Raw genomic sequence first — 23,286 nt, 5'->3', positions numbered from 1 at the left:
TGAATTTGTTTTGCAGTTCATTCTATTTTGTCAGTTCCAACAAAACGGTGGAGCGTGACTAATGGAGGGAATGGGTTTGGGTTTGGGTTATGGGAACGGTAGCTAGCCCCCACCACAACCATGTGATGTGTGTGGACGTGGGAAAGTTCGCCCACGTTTTTTTTTCTGGCTGATCTTTTGACTAGGATTTGGTCAGAGATCTTACAGCTGGCCAGCTGCCCCGTAGCCCCCGTTGTGCTTCGATGGATCAGTGAAAGCTTGCATGTGGCATGGGGCATAGCCCGCTCTGCATTTGTAAACGTTTCGAACAGAATACCCTATCTAACAGTAGAGAGTATTGCAACTATTTGATGTTGGAAAATCCACGAAAAGATATCCTTTCACCTATGGGAATCTCTTGTAAATTTCAGTGTTGCGTTCTGCCATGATATACATACATATATGATATATAACTCATTCAAGTGTATCCAAAACTTCATGCAACATTGCTGCTGTCTGCGTTTCATATTCGTTTTTGTGTATTGTCCGGATATTGAGCGAAACCAGCCTCTCGATTTGCATGATTCCGACTGTCATTAACATCGCAATGCCTCTCCCCACAACCCCCACAACCCTCCCTCTCTCACCCCCTCTATATATATATCTCTTTTGTTGTTTTCTGTTGTCTGCCCAATTCGGTAAATAGACAAAAATGTTGGCTTAAATATTTGCCCTAACAAAAATATTCAAGAATTTTGAAACATTACGCCAACGCCGATTACCCCAAAAAAAGAGCCGAAAGCCCTGAGACAATGGCAATATTCATTGTAATTTAAGGTCAATGGGATTTGTTTCGGGCCTATATATGCCGAATATGGAGCATGTGAATGGATGTGAATTGAGAGCTACAGCCCCAAATAACCATTCAGTGGGATACGATTTGTGCTCTGCTTTTGAGTAAAACTATCTATTGTACAACCCGCATTCATCGACAGTTCAGAGGCACTTTAAAGATACATTTTATGCATACGTATAGATGAATGGATGGATGGTCTTGGATTTGAATTGGATTTGTGGAAATTTGAATGTGAGTGTGGGTGTATTTGTTTGTGCCTAACCCGTTTTTACACTCATGAATAGCGAATAGCAGTTCCCTCTCCCCACCACGCCACTCGCACTCGTACCAGTACTCGTATTTGCCGTTAAAATTAAAAATACTATTAATGAGAGTTATCTTTGTGGTCTCTGGGTAATTGTTTTTGTAATTTTTGTTTTGTTTTTGCCAGTTGCAGCGAGAAATCTGCGCGGGGGGAAATGGTGGGAAAATACTGTGAAACGGTGTAATTAAATTCACTACTCGTACGATAAGCGACGGAACAAAACAACTTAATGGAATGGAATGGAATGGAATGGAGTGAAGCGGAATGCCTAATGAGATGGAGATTGGAGTTCGTTCTGAAGTCGAGATCTAAGACGGAAACGAATGGAATGGTTCATAAAAGGAGACTAGGGAATGAATGAAATTAAATTTATAATAAAATCAGAATTTAAGTTTAAAGTTCAAATACCAAGAGTGATACGAATGGAATGGATCTAGCAAATCTAGATCTACAAATTATTATTGTTTAGAAGTATTGTCAGAAGTACCAAAGGATTCCCACTGATTTTCCAGGGTTGTGCATTAGCTCCAAAGGCATCAATCCCATTGTATCTACCCCTTGGGTTCACCCTGGAATCAAAAATATAATGAGTGATGCCTTTATCGGATTAAATGTCAAATTGAAGGCCAATCAAATGCCATTATTCATGACTGAATGTGTGCTCATAGAACAAACGAATGCTTTCGGAGCCCTAGCAAAGGCATATCTCGGCACAAACAGAGCTCTATTATTGAGTGGATAGATCAGATCAGATCTGTTTGTGTTGGAAATCAGTAAAAGGACAAAGGTTCCGCACTGAAATGATTAGGTTAATTAATTGGTAAAACAAGTCTTAATTGAACTTGTTCACTTGTTTGTCTTCTACTATTATTTTGCTTTGAACCGACAATTAAGCAAACGTTTATGTACGTGATTTACGGTGTTTGCATATAAAGTGGTTAACTATTTGTCTGAGTAAATAATTATTGCCAGACACCGATGCTCATTCTTTGGTGAGAACTGAACGAATCGTACATACATTATATGCATTAAAATATTGAATATTTATTTGGTGTCGAAGGGGAAGATGGAGAAAATCTCAAACCAATGATTGACCCAAAAGAATGATTCTTTAATTAGAAATCATTCATTTGGCACTTATCCTTGAAGTAATCTGCAAAAACTCGACTGCTGAATGGAAGTGAAGTGTTCTCCACAAGCTGCCAAACTAATGCCCCACAACACACACCATTCCACACTGCAAGCCACTGCAGACCACTCGGACTCCACTCGGATGATGTTGATGATGATGACCTGGATCTATCGTACGAGTACAAGACAAAGTCAAGTCGAAGTCAACCACTGTCCCACTATCCACAATCCCACCACATACGGAACACCTTATCTTCTTTCACTTGTGAGCTTCACCTACATAAAAAAGGCCACAGCCACACCGACGCGTCGGACCAACGGACCCGCGGACCCGCGGACCCGCGGACCCACGGAGAGGAGTATCAAAAGTGATCATAAATCTTTATAACCTGTATGGGGGGATTTTCACCAGGTTTTTCGGCCACTCGATGTGGGGTTCTCCTTCTCCTTCACACATACCACCAGGAGAAAGAGGTGTACTCTCGTAAAAAGTGAATTTCTGCCCGCAATCCACAATACCAGACGAGAGCAATCCGCTCGCTCCACTTCAGCAGCCTTCAGCCTCCACTTTTTTATTATTTTTTTTTTTTCTCTTATTTTTGGACTTTGGTTTTGTTTTTCCTTCCCAGATGACTTTTGTGCTGTTTTGTTTTTTGTTTTTGTGTGTGTGTGTGTTTTTTTTTTTGCGCTCGCACTTGGCCTTAATTGCGGCGCATGCGCGCGCACTTTCAATTCCTTTCGGACTCGGAATCGGAATCAGAGACGCAGCCGGAGAAGTAGACGTGAGTGCGGAGAAACAAAGAAAATAATATTAAAAAAAAAATAATAATAATAATAATCGTGTGGCAAATTGTTGGCAGAGTCAGAAATTAGATTTATAGCGCGGCAATAATGATGCGGCAGAGAGTCTAATAATATTTTTTTGTTTTTTTCAGCTGCTGAACGGGGGATGGGCAAATCCAAAACGAAAATTGCTCTGAAGCGTACAGAATTGAGGCTTGCGCACCAGTCAAGAGACAGCAGCAAGTTCATGGCTAACAAAATAAGTCCAGGAACAAATGAAGGAATGCAAAATACTCTACCATCGAGGGTAATGGTAATCATGTTTAGATCATTCCCAATACCCCATTGGAATCATTTCGGGTTGTGCAATAAGCTGCATCGCTATGTGATTGCAGTACCCGTTGCGTTTGGAGTCCTTGAGGTTTGTGGCTTAACTATTCATTCTTAATCACATATAATATTACATTTTGCAAGGTTTATTTTCTGTAATGACAACGATCTAGAGCTGCTCGTATGCATGCTTGTAAGTATCGCCCATATTGTTCCCCAAAGCCAAGGCTACCTTCGAGCTCCTTCTAGGGTATTCCTCTGGCGCAAAAAAATGAGCAAACGAACGAAATAAAAAGAGCTCAAAGACAGAGGAGAGTCGCATATTTCTAGAGGCTGACCAGAGCAGCGCGGCAATGTCTCTTTTTTTGTGTGTTTTTTTTTTTATTTTATCATTTTTCTTTTCTTCTTTTTTTAGTTTTTTTTTTTTTTTTTTTTTTTTTTGCTACTTGGACCAACAGGTTCGCTTCGCTCGTTCGTGGTGGTGGTGGTTCGATGTTGAGAAAAAGTCAAACGGCTCAATAATCGAAGACGGTTCGGGGCTGAAGCTGGAACTGAGGTTTGCTGGTGCTCTGGGGCTGGGGCTGGGACAGGGGCTCCAACTTCAACTTCAGAGTCCGGATAAATGAGGACAACAACAGCGACAACTTTAATGAGGTTATGTCTAGGTATATGTATGTGTATCTGTCTGTCTGGTCCGTCTGTTTGTGTGTCAGTAGTCATGTTCGAATATTTTCAAATGCAATTCCAAAACAAAAAAATTCAGAAATTAAATTAAATTATATTTACGCTTACCCCTTCCTCTCCTCTCCTCTAGTCTCGCTCACTGTGCGACTCCACTCGCTTCGAGTGCCTTGTAAATTGTTGTTGCAAATTCTTGTTGCTGGATTTTTAATGGATTTTTGTTTTGTTTTCCAAAAAAAAGAAGGGCGCAATATTCCCTTTAATTATGCATGAATTTTGCTTGATTTTCTCTCTCTTTCACTTTTGCACAAAACCCACAAAAAAATATAGCTTTGCTATTAAACACAAAAAATTGTGTACAAAAAAAAATAAAGGAAAAACAAAAAGCCGTTGCACTCCAGCGCTTTCAAATTTTTGGTTCCAGAGAGTCTTTTGCGCATACGCAGCGCCGACTTCGACTTGGACTTTCACGTACGAGCGCTCAAAGCAAACTTACTCCATAGTGCCCGTGGACCGAGCCAGAGCCGAACCCAACCGAGACGAATGAGCCCGCCGGGTGGGTAGCGCAGTCCATGGCATAAGTATGGGCGGGTATAGCATCGTGCTCTTCGGTGGCCTAAGCTTTTGGCTAGCCTCTTGTCGTGTAGCTTTTGTGTTGATTTGGGGGAGCACGCTCGCTGAGGTTTGCCATACCTCGAACATACCTGGCGCCGTCGCAGAGAGCAGTCGTAGCAGTGAGAGAGCAGCACTAGCTGTGTAGCAGAATCACCTGTGAGAGCACAGCAGGCAGCACTAGTAGGAATATGAGAGAGAAGGCAGCACAGCAGTAGAGAGCACCAGTGAGAGAGCAGCGGCTGTGATTCCACGGCAATTGAGATTGCGGCTCCCTTCCTCCCAACCCATTTTGTAGCTGACGATCCGTGCTGGTCAGTTAGCTGTTTTGCGGCTAGAATGCTAAGTGCCATCATCCCTTGAAGCTGCAATCAGTGTTATTTATCCATTTGCTTTATGGGTCTTAAAGGGCCCACTACTCACCCTCTTTAATGTTTTATAACTTATTTTTGCTGCCTTGATCCTGGATCATTTCTTCTACTTTTCCCATACTTCAGTATGTGCTTTTATTTCCAGCTAAGTCATCACTGAATTGGCAATCATTGTCGCTGATTTTTCCTGCACTGCTAGGGTTGCCACAACGCTGCAATTACGCAGCTGATTCGACCGCAGCAGGCAGCAGCAGCAGCAGCCGCTGCGGCCAGTACGGGGCTAATTTCCTCTAATTTTGCGGTATTTTCCCATATGGGCTGGACGAGTGAATGGCCAGAGATGGCTAGCTACCTGTTACATGGATGTTTGCTAGTTCTCGCAGCAGACACGCGCACCTGTAATGGCCATCCGTCCGCAAATTGACCCATAAAATGGTAACGTTGCTTGGGCCATGATGGATTAGCTGTCCATATATCATCGTAGATACATTATCCGACGACTGTGGCAGAACAGGGCAGCAGTGAGCAGGGGGAGCAGCAGGGGGAACAGAGTGCAACAAGCCTGCCAAATGCGAATACGAGTATCCGAATACATAAATAACCAACCAACCATCCACCAGCATTGCTGCTGTTGCTGCTGCTGCTGCTGTTGGCTTGTATGTTCATATACCCCTCGATCGTGTCGATCTCTCATGTCTTCGATTTGCATGCCAAGTAGTCGGGAAGTCAAAGTAGTAGAAGTCGCACTCAAGTACATAATGTCTATGTACCACCGCAGCAACAGCAGCAGCAGCTGGTTTATGAATCTAAAACATGCGATATCCGATCACAGCGATCGCCACTCTCTACACAGTACACAGTGCCAGGCGGCGGCAATCCTCTTCTCAAGGCTGTCTCTCCCGCCATTCGGATGCCATTAGCTTATTAGTTGCGATTAACCCTAGACTAGCGTATTCGGTTCTCTTTCGTGGGTCATTCGTTATTTAAGCAGGAAAAATAAAACACCCCAAAGTATGGGGTTATCCTCTCCTAGTGATGATCAGTAGATTGCTCCTAACTATCATCATTTGATGCCTAATGATCTTTAGAATAAACTACCCATCCAGCAATCGTGTTTATCTATTTTATGAGCGATCTTTCAACTGATTCCTTTCGTTCCCTATTATCATGTGATTAGTGATCACACTTTTTAAACCCATGACATAATGAACCATAGACGAAGCTCAAGCATTGCCAGTACATTAGCCATTATGCACGCTCAAGATAAGAATAAGGAAAGAGCTGCGTCTGCTTGGTTCTGCCATCCATAATGAACCATGAATAATCCAGACAACACACATTTCTTATGTACTATATGAGGATTTTATTTATGAACCACACAGTATTTTTACTTTGAATTTAGTTGTAGATCTTAGAGCATACAAATTCTTCAAGATACGGGCCTCGGTTGTAGCCTGTAGATTTTTGATTTTGGTATTTGGTTGTGCTGGATGGCCTGTTCTTTGGATGGATTGTACTTTGCCAAAAACTCTTTAAGTTTCTTGCCACAGATCTGAAAGATTTCAAGATCTGCCGCTTAGTCTCCTCTGTGTCTCGTAGATTTTTGTATCTGACACCAAAGTTCAGTTAGTTGTCCAGTATCTTCCCGCGGCTTGGTCGCCTTGGTTCTCCTTAGCTCTCGACATCTTGGGTATTTTTCAGTGTAGATTTTCCAAAATAGAATTGTAGTACTCATAGTAAAAAGTTGAACTCAAACTGATGTTTGGAGCAGCGCTCTGAAAAAAGTAACTCTCCATAAAGGGGTTTTCATGTGTCTAATAACCAAAACTCACCCAATGACCCCTCAGAGTCTTTACCAGAGATCTCAAAGCACCCACTTCAAGATCCATGGCTCGTCTAAAGTTTGGACATCTCAGATCTCAGGTATCGTGAATATATCGTAGTAATTGTTAAAGAAATATAACTTGAACTTGTGGTCACAGCAGCACCAGAGGGCAGGTTTCAATGATCCAATATCGTAGTAAATAGTAAGTATTAAAATATATAACTCGGCTGTGTAATAAGTAATTAAAAATAATGTTTTTTGCCATAGCATAATTCTTAGAACTCACCCTAAAACACTCCTGGATGGTCCTTTGGAGTCTTTACCAGGGTTCTTAAAGCATTTGCTATAAGATCCGTGGCTCGTCCTTTAGCTTTTCGATTTCTGTCTTCCATCTCTGGTGAGAGAGATACTCCTCCTAGATGCTACTTTGCATGAATCTTAACTGGACTTTAAATTCCACGGCTGGATTGCTGGTTGAAGGCCGCAAAACTTCTCACGGATCTAGCCACGGATCTGAGTCACCCTACATATAAAATCCGTGGCTTGGGCGTTCTCTAAGGTTTTGATGTTTTACGTAGCATCCTGTTGGGTGTACTCTGGGCTGGTTCCACGGGGTATTGCCACGAATCTTGAAGTCGTCGCCACTTCAAGAAGCGCGGCTGCCCGTGGTGATGGTCTGGGACATTCCAGGGATCGTAGGTAAAGTGTAGTAATTGTTAAACAATATATAACTCGAACGAAGGGTCGCAGCATAACCAGAGGGCAGATCTCACGTGTTTCCAAATTGCAGGCTTAGTGTAGAAATTGCTTAAACTTGCAACGAACTGATAGAACTGATAGTAACTGATGGATAAAAATATATAGAACTCGAACTCGACAGAGCAGCGCCCTGTGACAGTTAACTCAAAATAATGTGAGGCCCAAAATATGCAAAAAATTCTTAAAACTCACCCAATTGGATGATTGGATGGATGGTCACTCGGAGTCTTTGGCGCAGATCTCAAGCTTGGTGTTTGCCCGGCCCTACTTGGCCTTTACCTCGAAGGCCTTGTAGGTATAGTCATCGATTGCCTTGAGGTTCTTGATAACAAACTCCTTGACGGCAGCCACGTATTCGGCGGCCGACAGGATCAGCTGCTTAAAGGCCTCGATCACACGGCCCTCACCCTGCAGTTGACCCTTGAAGCAATCCTCAGAGACCTGCGTGATGTAGCCGCGCAACCCCAAAATCTTTGCCTGGGCCACAGCGAACATCTCGAACGCCTCCTTTGGGATTTGTCCCTTAATTTCAAAGTCGCAGGTCATTATGGTCTGTTTGGCATCATCCTTGGCCTTGGACATCTCACAGGAATTTCGTGTAGCGTTTCTTATTAATTCCAAAACAGAATTTGGTGGAAAAAGTAAAAATTCAATTTGGGAAAAACTAAAACTGTGAAACTAAAACTGATGTTCAGGGCGCTGCTCCCCGACAACTAATGAGCCGAACAGGGCTCTTAAAAATGTAGCTCCCATTTACATTTCTCTACAGCCTACTTTTCCAAGTTGTTTTCAGTTGAAATCAAGTCATGACCTCCTGTGACTCTGACCCTCAAATTCAAGCTCGAGGCTTGAGTGTAATTGCTGCCAATCATCACAGACGATGGCCAGCCAGATCACAATTCCCAAAGCAAATACATAGACAGAGATTTACAGAGATTAACAGATATTTGTGCATTTAGTAAAGAACAAAAAATTAAACAAACAAACAAAATGTATATATATTTAAATATAAAATCACAACTCGGTTCCAAGTCTTTGGGCGGTGGGGGGCGTGGCATCTGTATCTCAGTGTCTCAAAAGCGATTTATCTCAACTTGATTTTTCCTCGGCTCTTCCGGCAAGACCGGCACCACAGCGCGTCTATTTTGCGGTGGTTGTGGTTTTATTATTATTTTTTTATATAATTTTTTCGCATAGTTTCCATGGGTTGGATGGGGGGGAATGGGATGAGAAATAATTAGAAATTAAATAAATTGCTTAATTATACTAAGCGCGCAACATGAGTGAGTAGCAGTAGCAGCAGCAGCAGGGCAACAGACCACAGCCAGTGGCAAAGGAGAAGGGAGAGGGCTGGAGGGCTATCAGCACCTTTCCCAAGCAGCGAATATTGAATACCCTTTGAAGCAGTTGCAAAAAGCATTCGATGTAAAGCACATTTCATATATTTCGTTAAAGGAGAAGCCGGGTTCATGGGGCACAAATGGAGCTGATTGCATATATAAATTTTGATCCGAAAACTCTTTAAATAAACTAGCTCTTGCCTGTGGAAAACTATTAATAGTTTCTAGTATTTTTATAACCCTTTTTGGTATTATTTTTTGCATTTTTTAAGTGAAGCTAAATTATTGGCTGTTGGTTGAAGAGTTATCTATGAAAACAATCCATTGTTGGTATTTTTTTTTTTTTAGTTTTTTATAGCTGAAGAAATAAAATAGAGTTATTCTGGTTTTTTAATAATATTTCTCTAAGAAAACTCTTTACAGTTTCTGGTATTTTTCACGTATTTTTGGGATATTTCTGCAGCCTATTTTTCTTTAATATTTGTGCAAGTGGTTTGCTTTCAGTTACCCTTTTGGGAGAGAGCGGAAGCGTTGGACGCGTTCTCGGATATGCACATATTTGGGAGATCTAAAACAAATCTGATACATAAGCTACATAAAGGCCAAGCGAAAGATGCGTTCAGACAGTGAGACCAATTGAAGTTGATAGAATTACAATGCCCAAAGTATTCCAATATCTGAACGATCATCAAAGAAAATACAAGAATATAAATGTATAGAATACCCACAAATAGACACACCAGATTATACTCTTTAGTTGTTGCATATTCCATCTACCAAGTGAAAAAAAAAAATCTACCATGTACTTCCTCTAGTCCTATGAGAAGTAAAGCTCTCCAGAGCAGTCTGTATTCGTATAGCCCATCTAGCTGAATGGATTGGACACTCTTTTAGACAGCTTCACACAGCTGTGTGATGCCAGAGGAGCGCATGGGCATGGGCATGGGCATGGGCATCCATGCCACCCTTTACATTGTAACAGTTGAGAAAGTGGCAATGTGAAAAGTTGACAACCTTTCCAGCAGCGGTTTAGGGTCCAGGGTCCAGGGTTCAGGTTCGGTTTTGCAACAGTTGGCACGTGACGTCAGGCGTTGTTGCTCTCATGTGAGAAGACGAGTCTCCTGGTCTTTCCCAAGAAACACTCTCGTGTGTGGCGTGCCCCCTCGTGCTTGCAATTATGGGCAATTTTCTCTGGGAAGCACTCCAAGGGAAAGAGGAGCGTGGAGCGTGGAGCGTGGAGCGTGGCAATTATGATGATATAAGAAGACATGACCAGCAGATGTTGTGTGTCTGTGTGTGTGTTTAGCATAAATATACTAAGAGTACGAGTACGAGTACGAGTACAAATATGAATACGAATACGAATAAATGTTGTATGTGTTGTGCATATATTTTTAATGGATTCCTGTAAATAATTTGATATTCATTTTTCTGTTTTGCCCTTTTGTTCATTACACATTTACGATTCTGATTCTGATTCGGATTCTGATTCGGATTCTGATTCTGATTCGTGCGTATCTGAGATTAGCTTAAGTGCTACATACATAAATGGGATAGAGATATTCTTGTACATATATGTATACACGTATATTGTATGTATATAAATATAAAGGTATCAAAAAACAACAAACAAAAAAAAAAAAATTACTTAGGTTTTGGGGCGGGGGGTATACATATATAGATTCATTTTCTTATTTTTTTTTTTTCTTTTGCTTCTCTCAGCGCATTTACGACGATCCACAACACACAGAAGCCATGAGAATTTTAGACAACAAGAACGACGACAGCGACGAAGCGTGTTTATGGATGCATAAGTGAATTGGGTTGGTTTGCAGTTGCAGTTGGAGTTTGGAGTTGGGAACTCTTTACGTTCGGCAGATGGAGAGGGTGTCCAGTAGGAAGACAGCTCCGTTGATGATCATCAGGGAGCCGGCGGCAATGGCATTGCGCTTCCTATCCTTCTGCAGCACGGCATCATGCCACTCATCGATGACCAATGCACCAGAGGCCACAAACAGAATGCAGCCGATCAGCGAGATCAAGGCATTGAGGCGCTTCTCCACCAGCGAGTTGATCACATGACCTGCAAACAGAAAAATACAGAAAGGGGGAGAGGGTTATTTTCCAACGATCCAACCATCCAACCATCCAACGATCCGTGACTAATCACAGTTGCAACACTCACCGATCAGCAGAACGCCGCAGATGATCGTGAAGCCGCCGATGGTGCCGCAAACGATAAGGGGACGCGATGAGAGGGCACCATCCACCTCGTACATCACAATGCAGGCAATGGCGATGGCCTGTGGGAACACAAAAGAACAGAAAAGTTTGTTAGATGGCTAGAAAACGGTGCAAAAAATTAGTCTCGAAGATCAGTTGGGCGGGGCCTGGGGGGTTGGGTTGCCTCCGCTGACGCTGCCACTGCCGCTGCCGCTGCCGCATTCCATTAAAACAATTCACTGGCATTGCATTGGGACTAGATTTTATTTGTTCAGGCATTCAGGACTACAAAGGTATCCCCCACAAAGATGGCACCATTGGCCAGACAGAATATTGCCGCTGCCAGGACACTGTTCTTGTCGCTCTCCGTTTCATAGGCGTCCAGCCAGCGATCGAGCACGACGGCCCCACTGGCTATAAAGAGTATCGCGCCGGCCACCGAGAACAGGACATCGATGCGCTTGTCAATGTTCGCTCCCACCAGATGACCTGAAAGACGGATCGGTACCGGTTGAACAGATTGGTGAGACTGTGTGGACTGAAGGACTCAAGGACTCCGTTCCATTACCAATGCCCAGTGTGGCACAGATGATCACGTAGCCGGTGAGGGTGCCGCACACCAGCATTGCCTGGCTGCTGTATCTGTGGTCCCCCACGCTCTCGATCAGGATGATGCTCGTGACGATGAAGGCCTGTGTTCGGGTAAGCGTTTCAGTATCATCTCTCAGTATCTGAGTACTCGGTTAGGCACAGACACGGGAAGACTGATGGACAGACAGACAGACAGGCAGCAGACAGGCAGGAGACAGGCCGGAGACAGGCAGGAGACAGGCAGGAGACAGGCAGGAGACAGGCAGGAGACAGGCAGGAGACCAGCAGGAGACAGGCCGGAGACAGGCAGTAGACAGGCAGATAGATAGTTTAGATAGAGAGAAAATATATGGGGATACTAGAATGGAAAGACTTTCGTTCGCTCGAGGATTTCAGACATATCCTCGATGAAACGATGAGCGAAGAGGAGTTTCCTCAGAGATAGTCCTTTCTCTGGAAGGGTTTAGGACTGTTGGAATTTGTTGTAGCCAGAGGCCTAACACAGCTAACCCTTGCATTGGGATATTGTCGTGCAATGTTGTGCCCCCTCCCCATTAAACAATTATTTGTAGGTATTATTTAATTTAATAATAAATATCCCACACATTTATAGCACTACAAAATCATGTGCCCGTGTGCCTGTATTACCAGCAAGCCGAATTAATCCCCTGGCTGAAAAGTTTCACCAGAATCGATTGATAAATTGTAGTGCGTCATGGTTTTAATGGGTTGTAATTTCGGCCATATGCCAGGCTCCCTTTCATGGCGCTTAGGGTGTGGACAGGACAGGACAGGCCAGAACAGGAAATTAGGCCATAAACAGACACTTACCCAAATGGTCTTTAAAAGTGTTTAAAACAAGGCTAAAAGGCGAACAACATCTGGCAGAGCAATGCCGGGCATTGGATGCCCTGATATATCCAGTGGAAGTGCTCAGTTTCATTGATCAATAGCGACATTTAATCGTAAATCAATTGGGCCAGCTCAAGTGGCGGGGGGTGGCTGTCACCGTCAGGTGGGGCTCGGGCGCCCTGCACTTCATGGCTTCCAGACTCGTATATCATCATCGAGGAATTGGCAAGCAAAGTAGCACAAAAGCCCCCCCACACGAGTGGACGGACGATGGCAATTTGCTTATCAAATATGAAAATTATTTCGATATTGATAGGCGATAAATATGGTAGCGATATGGCGTGTCGAGTGCTTGATTAGGCTGGGCAGCAGTAAGGCACAGTGTCAACAGTGGACACACCCTACACCCTACACCCTACACCCTACAGTGACCATCAATCAATTAGGAGTAGGAGACGCTGCCGCTAATTGGTTTGTCCTTCGTTTCCATCCCCATACCCATCCCCATACCCATACCCAGGATGCAGCGTCAAAGTATTCTGTTGATTTTGTAATGCAAGGAGACAGACCCTAACCCGAGAGCTCATTAGTAGAGAATATTGCCAGGAAATGGGAATAGAAATGGTAATGGGGAGTGGGAGTGGGAGTGGTAATGGGGAATGGGATATACTTATAAATAAATTGTACACATTTCCATGTTCCGCCGCATATTCTCCTCATATTTATCTTTATTTGCTCGCTGCATTAGCCATAAAAAAAAACAGAATATCATTTGGTGTATGGGTTGAATTGTGGCATAGTATCTCCTTCTGCGTATATTTGTATCTTTGTATCTATATATACATATTTGTGTGTGGACTTTCCCCCACTTTTCTCGCACACACAACACACAGCACACAGCAATTATGTGTGTCAATAATTAGCGAATGTTTGCACTCGCCTCCCACTTTCATATATCTATCAGATATCCCATATATATATATATGTATATACATGCACACATCTATCTATATATCTTTATTGTTTGTACTATTCTTCATTATTTAATTGTCACGCACATAAATCGTGACAGGGGGGAAAAAAACGACGGTAGCGTAGCCCTCATAAATATGACATTAATCCCAACCGAAAAATATAGTGGAAAATTGTGTGGTAAGCAAATAATTTCCATGGAAAATGTAGCGGAAGGAAGTACAGCAGCAAATATAGTTTATCTATTGGGGATTAGTTTTTGCAACAGATGTTGTAGGAATCACAACATGGGGTGCCCCACCCCCGCACCCATTTAATTTGACAGCAGTTTAGATTCAATTACAAAGCACAACCGAGTGCCGCTGCTGCATGACACGTGACGTGACAAACAAAAAATCTGTAATATTCTTCTTCTTTTGTTCGAAATTCCATTGAAGTCACTTTCTATATGTAATACTTGCTGTGTGCTTTTCCATCTTTTTGCATGAATGAACGAAATAATAACGTAAACTTTTGGCTACTATATACATATGTATATTGTTTAATCTCAAATATGACTAAGAACTGTTTACATTTCTGTCTTCCTGCCGCATTTATTGTATCCAAGACCAGTTGATTCGGGGCATGGCATTGTCAAGGGGGCACCCCTTGTCTACACAAAATATGAACCCAAAAATAAACAGGGGAACAGGGCACACGGAACCCTCCAACCATTTACCAGTGGAGCCACAAGCAAAGCCCGTAGATCAATTTTATTTCCCAATTCCAATTGATATTGCCATTCATTATACTCGCACGGGGCACCTGACATGCCGACGAGCTCAACAGAGAGGGCCAGCGGCAGCGCAGGGTCTTGGCCAGGGTTGAAATTAATTAAACGAAATTCTAGAAAAACAAAAAATACAAAAAAAAGTACGGATACATGTGGCAGAAGGCAAGGCACAGATTTGCAGCAGCTAAAACATTTATTAGCTCGTAAATATGTTTACGACTGCCGTTGCAGGTTGAGTTGGGCGGTTGGTGGTTGGGGTTGGCGGGTGCGAGTGCGGGTGTGGGGGTTCTCCTATCTTGTGACTTATTTTCACTCTGTTCGCGCCCATGACCATGGCCAGCAGCAGTGCGAGACAAATATTTGCCCCAAAAAATAAAAGAACGTGCAGTCCCATCCATTCAGTGGGTAATGGGGATGGGATGAGTAATCTGATAGATAGATAGACAGATAGTTAGATGAATAGATAATCAAGGGGGCAACCATTGGCCATTAGCCATTAGATATTCCCAGGGCGTTCTGTTTTTTATGAGTCGCCGACTGCTTGGTTGTTGTTTACTCAATGCAATCCGCCCGGCACGGCGCGGCGCGTCGGCCCGATCATCGGATCGGCCAGGCCAGGCCAGGCCAGTCGACCTTTAGGCGGTTCGCACATGGCGGTATGCGTATGCGTAATGTTCTCTGGCATATATTTTTTTTTTTTGGCCATGTGAGTGATGACATCATTTGTAGTTGTTGTTGTTGTTGTTGGTGTTGCTGCTGCTGCTGCCGTTTTAGCCAGCAGTGAACCGGGGTCCGGTTCGGATTAGTCAGTGCAATAGCCAAATGAAACGTGATCGCGGCACTACATTCAGCTATGAGCTGCGCCACTGACTGCGGTTCTGTGGGTGTGGCAGGGACGCCAGAGACGGACATGACCCGCATTGCAAAAACAAATAAAAATTACGAGTACGCGCCCCAAGTGGGTCGTCGTCACTCGGTTTGATGGGATTAATGTGTGTGTGTGTGTGTGTGTGTGTGTGTGTGTGTGTGTGTGTGTGGATATACTCAATCATCAGAAAAAGTTGCAATCAAGGCGGAACGCAGATCGCAGCTTTAGCAGTGGAATATTTGAGATTTTGATGAAGCAAGAGGCTCACAGCAAAGTGTTAACCGAAATGCTTTAAATACAAAACCTTAGCCATAATTTGAAGCTGCTATTCTGAGAGTTTAAGCAGTGAGTAGACCTAAGAGCCGCTCTTTTTTCATGGTTACTCCTTTACACATAAATATTTCCTTAATTTATGACTATTCAAACATGGGTAATGCAGCAGCGGTCCTCGGTTGGCTTGTAGGCTTTCAGGCTGTATTTGAAACGAATTTCCTTCCATTAAAAGGTACTGAAAATAAGGGCACGTTCAACCTGCACATACATATACATATGCATATAGTAGGCATGTACATACTCCGTAGGTATGTATGTATGTCCGCTGTGATCAACGCTTTGACTCACCCATCCGTTTGTCTGATAACAGATGAAAGTAAATAAACAAGTCAAAGTCGGGGGGTCGCAACAGATGTCTCAGCATTGCAAATATAAGTACTGTAGCCATATACTCGCTCCCGTACTCGCTCTCGTACTGTTCATATAATGAATAATGGAGCAAATAAACGAATGATGCCCCAATACTTGAGTAAAAAAAAATCATTTCAAATGCAATGTAATTTCTCTTATCTGGCCATAAACAAAGGCTTGTAAAAAAGATGCAAGTAGGAGGAAATGGGACAAGGCTCTTCTTGGGAAAATTCAAATATTTTCTTTGGGTAAATATCAATAAATAATAATGATTCATACGGGAACAGGCAGCCTTAATAAACGTTAATAATGTTTGCATTTTTATAAGAATATTAATCAGACATGGATATACATATATATGGATATATGAGGCAGGAATTACAGTCCATGCAGCCTGGCTGTTCATGAGACATGTAGCAGAAAAGAAGACTCAAAATATTAATGATAAGCCGCTCTTCTCTCTCTAGGCTCAGTCTAATTAGGCAGTTCAATCAGCAGACAATTTCTGGCCATAGAACTCTCAAATGGTACGCCCCTACTCTACCCATTAATCGCACGCAGAATCTCTAAAAATGATGTCACGTAACGATTAATGTGTTAAGCGAAAGCTTCATCGTTTAATTAAGGCTCAGAGTAAATTGAGTTCAGCCACGAACAACGCATTTCAATTTGTTTTTGCGAATTTCCCAATTGACAATTTTTGCAATATAAAAATAATGAAAACGAAAATGATGCTACGACAATTTCCATATAGACGAGAGTATTTTCCACAAATAAACACACCTGGCCAATTAGCAAACAATTTGAATTGAGTTAAAGCGTCCAGACAATGGAAATAAATAGAAAAGAATGAACTGCCGCCCCCCCCCAGAGAACAGATCGGAACGTAACAAATCGGTCCGGATGAGTGGCAGAGAAGGCGAGTCCGAGTCCGAGTGCGAGTGCGAGTGCGAGGCATGGTGTGTGGTGGGTGACATCATATCGTAGAAGATCATCATTGGAATCCGCCCATTCTAAACGCCATTCTGCTGCTGCTTCTGCTGCCAGCGGAAGACAAATCAAGTTCTCTTTCATCTCTCGCCTTCTTTTGTGTGTCCGCCCCAGAGGCCTGGCATGACCGAATATTATATTAGGTTTAGCGTAGCAATTCATCTAAGCCGATGACATCACCGGCTCTACGTACAAGGGAACCACACACCTCTCCTCTTCGCCACTCACACCACACCGAAACAACGCAACCCAGAGAGCACGCATTAACCAAAACAACTACGCAATAACTCCAAACAAAACAACAAAAAAAAACAACAGCAGACAAAAAGAGATACAAAACTTCAAATTCGTTTAAGGAAATGCCGGCGCTTTGAAGGCCGAAGCTTGGAATACACTGCGCAAATAGGACTTAGCGAGACAAGAGATCTTGCAACAGACTAGAGCGTAGATCTTGCAACAGATACATATGAAGCTAAAGGTATGGAATTTGAGAGCTGTGTAGCTAATATTTAATTCAAATAATAAAATGACTTGTTTCTTAAATATTGCCACGAAAAAGCACATAAAACAATTGCAAAAATAAAAATTAAGTGCCTCTACGATTGAGGAAATTTGGAAGAATTTTGTAGACTTTTTTGCAGTTTTATGATTATTAATAAATGATTAATATTGCTCTTAACGGGCTAAAATTTATGATGAAATAAATAAATACACACTGTATCCTGTCCAGGAAAACAGACGAAACAGCAGTCTTAGAAAACAAAAAGATTATGATCAAAATTAAAGAGAATAAGAATAAGTTTGTTGGCAAACGAATAACTTATGGGATATAAAAAAGATGTGTGTGAATTTCTTGTGCCAAATTAGCTACGTTTGCCATTAAAACCTTAAGTTTCTATGGGCCAAAGCCAGATTTTAGTTACGTATAATTAAAAATCAAAAACTAATGGCCCTAAAATCGTGAAATTCGAAGCTGAACTTTATGTAGTGACAAACTTCTGTGGGGAAACTTTAATATGTTTGGAGTACCCTCCGCTGCACAGAGTACGAGTGTGTGTACAATGAAGTCATGGGATTTGTTTTGGTCCAGAAAAATACAAACACAAAAGGGGGGGGTAACCGGTTCTGTTTGCTGGCTTCGTTCTGTTGGCTTCCAAGGCCAGGGATGAAATCGTAAGCGAAAGACAGGTTCTAAGACGCACAGCACACACCACAGGAAGGAACGAAACTTAGAGATACAGATACATAAGTACATATCTAGATACATGGCACAGCACAGTCACAAATAGAAATTTTGGAAAAAAAAAAAAAAAAAGGAAAACAGAATATACAGGGGCTGCTCACCAGCTCAATGATTTTCAGCAGCAGACGATTGTTGAACTCCATGGCGATCGATTCGATTCGATTTGATTTGATTTAAGATGCAAATGTATCTGAACTCAGGATCGGTTCGACTGGGGATTGTGTCTCGCAGTGTGTTCTGGGTATGGATTTGGAGGTGCGTGTTGTTTCCACGGCGTACGCAAACGAAGTGCCGAAAGCTTTGCCGCCGCTCGCATCCAAAGCTCGGGCAAGCTGCAGCGACAGCGACAGAGACAGAGACAGCGCTGGCGTCAGCGTCAACGCAGGCAGCCACGAAACGCGTCAGCAGCAACAGCATTAGCAGCTGAGTAAGGAGACGGGGGCGTAGATGGTATCAGGGAGTTAGCCTTTGACATTCGACACGCCATTGGCAGGCTCCAACTCCCATCTAAAGGATACACTGAGTGCGGTCAGTGGGAGGGGTGTGTATTCCCATGCGAGCATAGCGCTGAATGAATGAAAACCACACAGAGATTGTATCAGATGGGAGATCAGTTGGATTTCGGACTGTTAGGCATCTTCGTCGCTACAAATTGAAGAGATACCGAAATTATTTCATACCCTGAAAATTCGCATAGACAGGAAAACACTAACATTTCCATAAGAATATGTCAATTAAGAATCATAATGGCCATTCAATTAAATAACGATATAATTTCTTCGCTTAATTCATATACATTTTGAGGGGAAACATTGAACTAATTTCCTAAGAACTGGATTTCGCAAGACGTACAGAAATTGTATTAGCCGCAGGGATCTTGACAAAGAACTACATTTTTAGGAAAAGACAATTATTAATTGATTTGAATTTGATTTTTTATTCATATTTTAGCTAATTATGTATATTCCGAACAAGGAATATAAATCGCCAAATTGTACTATATTATTATATTATATATTTTTTTTATATTATTATTATATTATATATTATTACTCTATAGTTTTGAGTTTACAAGAATAGAAGATATACATATGCAAAAACTTAAATCTTGTACTTAAATAGCCACAAAATGTTCCAATAAATCATTTCCGTATGTACAAGCATCAAATCACTTGAAAAAATATTTCAAAATTATAAAAATTTACAACGAAACTATGAACTTTAAATCTTTAAAGGATTGTAGGCATTTTCATCTTAGGCTAGAGCTAATTAAAAACAAATTTGTTTTGCACAATCGATAGCAGAATATTATAAGATATGAATGTAACAATATATAGGCGAGTCGAGGACATCTAAATGTACAAAATCAGAAGAAAAAGAAACACTATTTAGACTTACAAGCTAGCAAAAGAAATGATCCAGTCGGCCCTTGGTCGGTTTCTTAGCCAACGAGTGCAGCGCCTACATAGGCCAGAGCACGCTCCGCCTCGAAGGCGGGCACATGCCGGGGCTCCAGGGTGGTGAGTGCGCGCTGGGTGAGCAGAGACAGGTTCTTGGTTTCGCCCTGGTCCCGCTCAAAGGTGAGATACTCCACCCAGATGCTGGGCTCCGTTTTGCCAAAGTAAACGGCCATAAACTCGTAGCACATGCGCCAGTACTTGATGCCCGCCTTGTCCTGCAGAGATATGTAAATATTATCTATATATATAATCGGACATATAATGGTACACATACGCGCACTGCCAGACTGCTCTCGAGCTGGGCCATTTGACGATGAAGCTGCAGGGACATGGGCGGCTGTAGGGCCAGCTTGGCGTACTCCGTGCGCGCCGCATCCATGGACTCGGCATGCCACAGATAACGCAGATAGTCGGAGCGCAGCTCGGCGAACTCCGGCCAGACGGAGGCTGTGGCCAGCTTGTAGATCTCCTCCAGCCGCTTCCTGCCGAGGCTATCCTGACGCGTGCGATAGTATAGGATGACGGTCTGCCACAGCGGCAGGGCTTCGGCGCCCATGGTCCTTTGGACTTTGTTGAACAGCTCATGGATCAGGGACTCGCTGTCATTCTGCACGTGTGTGCCCAGCAGCAGCTGGTGCATCTCCACCGAGGCGTCGTTCTTGAGGGCCTCCGTGAGAATGGTAACCGTGGCCTCCCGTCCGCTCGGCGCACTGCTGAGCATCTTCCTCAGGGTCGCATAGTGCCGCACGTGCATCAGCTTCGAGCGATGGCCATCTTGCAGGGCATCGGCCAGGCACTGCTGCTTGAGGGCTCGCTCCGCCTTGCCGTCGCTGTTTAGAGTGAGCATGGCATCCAGATAAAGACTCCACATATCCTGTGTCTGCAGCACCTCCACGGCGGACTTGTAGACGGTCACGCAAAGCTGAATGCGGCGCTTTAGGGAGCGCGTATTGCTGGCAGGACGAGACTTCTTGCTGGCTGGCTCCTCCTCATTGTTGTCGGGCTCCTCGTCCTCGTCTCCGAGATGGTAGCCACGCAGCTCACGCTGTGCCGCCAGATCCCAGAGGCCAGGCTCGCGCGGGAACTTCTCCTGCATGTCGTCGATAATCAGACGCTGCAGCTTGACGGTCATCTCGTGGTGATCCTCACAGCTCTCCAGCAGCTTCACAAAGTAGTCCAAACTCGTAATGTTCGCCATGCTGTTGCGATAGACGGCCTCGACACGCTCCAGTTTGATGTCCTGCTCGGACAATGTGTTCTCAGCCAGGTTCTTTTCGGGATCAGCACGCGCTGCCTCCTTGAGCAGAATGTCGAAGAAGCATTTGTTGAGGGCCTCCGAGTCGGGATGCCGCTGCAGGCCACGGAGCAGAATGTCCTTCACGCGATCTATATTGAGGCGATTGTATTCGTAAAGCCACAGGGCGGCGTCCACCCAAAAGTTCGGATCATCGCCATGATACTAAGAGAGAGTGGAACATTAAAGTCGATTTGTTTTAGGGTCTCGATTTAATCCTTACCAGCAGCATCTTCTCGTAGATGCCCGCGACCTCCTGGGGCCCGGACTTTTTGCTGAACTTGATCCAATTGCTCCAAAGGCGCCTGTCGTGGGTGAACTTGCCCAGCACTTCCCTGTACAGGCGCATGATGCGTGTGGAAATGGAGGTCTTCAGGCCGGTCAGCTTTATGTGCATCATCTTCTCCTTGTCCGTGAGCGTCTTGTACATTTGCTTCTCGTAGACGATGAACTCTAGATAATCGCCGACAGCCAGGTGGCTTTTGGTGATCTTCAGGAAAAGACGCTCGCGCCGGCTCACTATGTCTCTGGAAGCAAATAAACAGTTGGATTACTTGAAGGGCCTGTGGGCAGTGCTGACTTCTGGCCGCTCACCTGACTTGATCTGGCGTGAAGACGTTATAGTGCTTCATCTGCTCGTACTCCGGCAGCAGGCGCTCCTGCATTTCAGCTATAAACTCGCCCATTTTCGGTTAGTTTTTATGATTAACTACTATAATTTAAATTTGTTTATTTCTTTAAAAAACGAACGCACGTGCAACACAACGTCTTTCGATAATCAAACTATCGACATGTGCAATCATCGCTTCCTTTGCGCAAACGATGAATGTTTCCAAATATATATAAATAAATCAGCTCAGTATTGTATTTAAAATTAAATGGCAACATTTTCTGTTAGGTTAATTTATTCGTTGGCGGGGCTGCAAAAAAAACCGGCTCACGATTTTTAATTTACTGAAACATATTCTCAATTGGGTTTCAAAACCATCGATAGTCATCGAAATCCTTAAATATATATTTTTTTAAAACAGTCGTTTAATATACTCAATGCTTTTGCGCTCCTTTTATTTATGTGGATAGTATCCTGCGAGTCATTTCGCTATTCCAAGCATTTCTCGAAATAAAAAAGCATCGATCTATCTATCGATGCTTTCGCTACTGCCATCGATTGTTCTGTAGCCCTAACTCTCACATCACTAGTGCAAGCGTCGCATTAAAAATATAAAAGCAACATTAAAATTACTTACAACAATTGCAATATCGTATCACACAAATGGCCGAATTTTCCGTAGAACGCGTGGAAGACAAACGATTGGTTAACGGCCGCACGGAATACTATTTAAAGTGGAAGGGCTATCCTCGCAGTGAAAACACTTGGGAGCCTGTGGAAAATTTGGATTGCCCCGACCTAATATCAACATTCGAAGAGTCGCTGAAAACGAAGAAGGAGCCCAAGAAGCGAGTAGCAACAGTCTCCACACCAGAAAACATTCGCAGCAAGCGCAAGTCATTCATGGAGGATGAGACCGAAGAGACCCGTAAGCTGATCGGCTTTGAGCGCGGCTTGGTGCCGTCAAAGATACTTGGTGCCACCGACTCGCTGGGCCAGCTCATGTTCCTGATGAAGTGGAAGGGCAGCGATCATGCCGATCTGGTGTCCGCCAAAGTTGCCAACGAACGCTGCCCACAGGTTGTGATTGCGTTCTACGAGGAGCGCCTCACCTGGCACACTGGCAATGGCAACGGCACCGGTGGCGGCGGTGATGGTGGTGACGGTATGGGCTGCAGCGGCTCTGGAACTGGCACTAACCCCGGCAGCGTCGAGACTCCCAGTGGCAGCATTGCTGGCGGACCAGACGAGGAGGAGGACGAAGAGGTCGAAGCTGAGGCTGAGGCCGAGCCGGAGCCAGAACCTGAAGCTGAAGCTGAAGCAGAGGCCGAGGCCAGTCCAGCCGCCAGCACCAATAACGATGAGAACCAGCTTGGCATCGGAGAAGCCGACGACTAAGCATATTCGAAATAATCTACAAATGTATACAAAGCATATACATACATAGAAATTAGTGTACCAATTAAGGACAATGTGGATCTAAAAGCAAATACGCGCCAATTGGGCCGCTTAGTTTGACTTAACTATTTTTTTTGTTTTAATACATAACTACATATATTTTAACCAGCCTCACAAACGGAAAATATATGTAAAATATTTCCCGATCGGAATATATTAAATATTGACTTCGCTCATTATTTGGGACACCCAACATCCAGCCCACAATTGCCTAAACAAATTAAATGTTCTGTAGTCGGAAAAATACAATTCGCAAAAGAATTCATTTCATCCGTCTCTCTCTCTCTCTGTCTCATAA

At 43.5% G+C, this 23,286-nt stretch overlaps 5 protein-coding genes across 6 annotated transcripts; 1 reads left to right on the top strand and 4 right to left on the bottom strand.

Moving 5' to 3' along the window:
* Window positions 1–6,392: 6,392 nt before the first annotated feature.
* On the bottom strand, window positions 6,393–8,361 carry LOC111067091 (acylphosphatase-1). 2 transcript variants are annotated; one of them, XM_022356121.2, is made up of 3 exons: window positions 7,824–8,361; window positions 7,159–7,761; window positions 6,393–7,099 (listed from the first exon to the last, which is right to left on the bottom strand). In XM_022356121.2, exon 1 carries the CDS (start codon window positions 8,211–8,213, stop codon window positions 7,896–7,898), a length of 318 nt encoding a protein of 105 aa, XP_022211813.1. In that variant the 5' UTR covers window positions 8,214–8,361; the 3' UTR covers window positions 6,393–7,099; window positions 7,159–7,761; window positions 7,824–7,895. The 2 variants fall into 2 exon arrangements, with proteins under 2 accessions (XP_022211813.1, XP_022211814.1); XM_022356122.2 differs by having other exon boundaries at window positions 7,159–7,715.
* A 2,331-nt stretch (window positions 8,362–10,692) lies between these two features.
* LOC111067090 (protein snakeskin-like) lies at window positions 10,693–18,463 on the bottom strand. Its single transcript, XM_022356120.2, has 3 exons — window positions 18,268–18,463; window positions 11,157–11,274; window positions 10,693–11,054 (listed from the first exon to the last, which is right to left on the bottom strand). The coding sequence occupies exons 1-3, from the start codon at window positions 18,307–18,309 to the stop codon at window positions 10,837–10,839; spliced, it is 378 nt and encodes a 125-aa protein (XP_022211812.1). The 5' UTR covers window positions 18,310–18,463; the 3' UTR covers window positions 10,693–10,836.
* LOC111067072 lies at window positions 11,285–16,928 on the bottom strand. Its single transcript, XM_041595473.1, has 3 exons — window positions 16,825–16,928; window positions 11,763–11,932; window positions 11,285–11,683 (listed from the first exon to the last, which is right to left on the bottom strand). Exons 1-3 carry the CDS (start codon window positions 16,926–16,928, stop codon window positions 11,466–11,468), a joined length of 492 nt encoding a protein of 163 aa, XP_041451407.1. The 3' UTR covers window positions 11,285–11,465.
* Window positions 18,464–19,225: 762 nt separating the features above from the next.
* Window positions 19,226–21,715, bottom strand: LOC111067087 (U3 small nucleolar RNA-associated protein 6 homolog). The gene is made up of 4 exons (XM_022356116.2): window positions 21,515–21,715; window positions 21,144–21,447; window positions 19,901–21,085; window positions 19,226–19,841 (listed from the first exon to the last, which is right to left on the bottom strand). Exons 1-4 carry the CDS (start codon window positions 21,604–21,606, stop codon window positions 19,608–19,610), a joined length of 1,815 nt encoding a protein of 604 aa, XP_022211808.1. The 5' UTR covers window positions 21,607–21,715; the 3' UTR covers window positions 19,226–19,607.
* Window positions 21,716–22,097: 382 nt separating this feature from the next.
* Window positions 22,098–23,194, top strand: LOC111067089 (chromobox protein homolog 3). Its single transcript, XM_022356118.2, has one exon. The coding sequence runs from the start codon at window positions 22,194–22,196 to the stop codon at window positions 22,926–22,928; it is 735 nt and encodes a 244-aa protein (XP_022211810.1). The 5' UTR covers window positions 22,098–22,193; the 3' UTR covers window positions 22,929–23,194.
* The last annotated feature ends 92 nt before the right edge of the window (window positions 23,195–23,286 follow it).

The sequence above is a fragment of the Drosophila obscura genome, unplaced genomic scaffold, assembly GCF_018151105.1.
Source record: "Drosophila obscura isolate BZ-5 IFL unplaced genomic scaffold, ASM1815110v1 contig_73, whole genome shotgun sequence".
NCBI lineage: Eukaryota > Metazoa > Arthropoda > Insecta > Diptera > Drosophilidae > Drosophila > Drosophila obscura.
The sequence above is the reverse complement of the archived record's forward strand: the minus strand, read 5'-3'. Positions and strand labels throughout refer to the sequence as shown.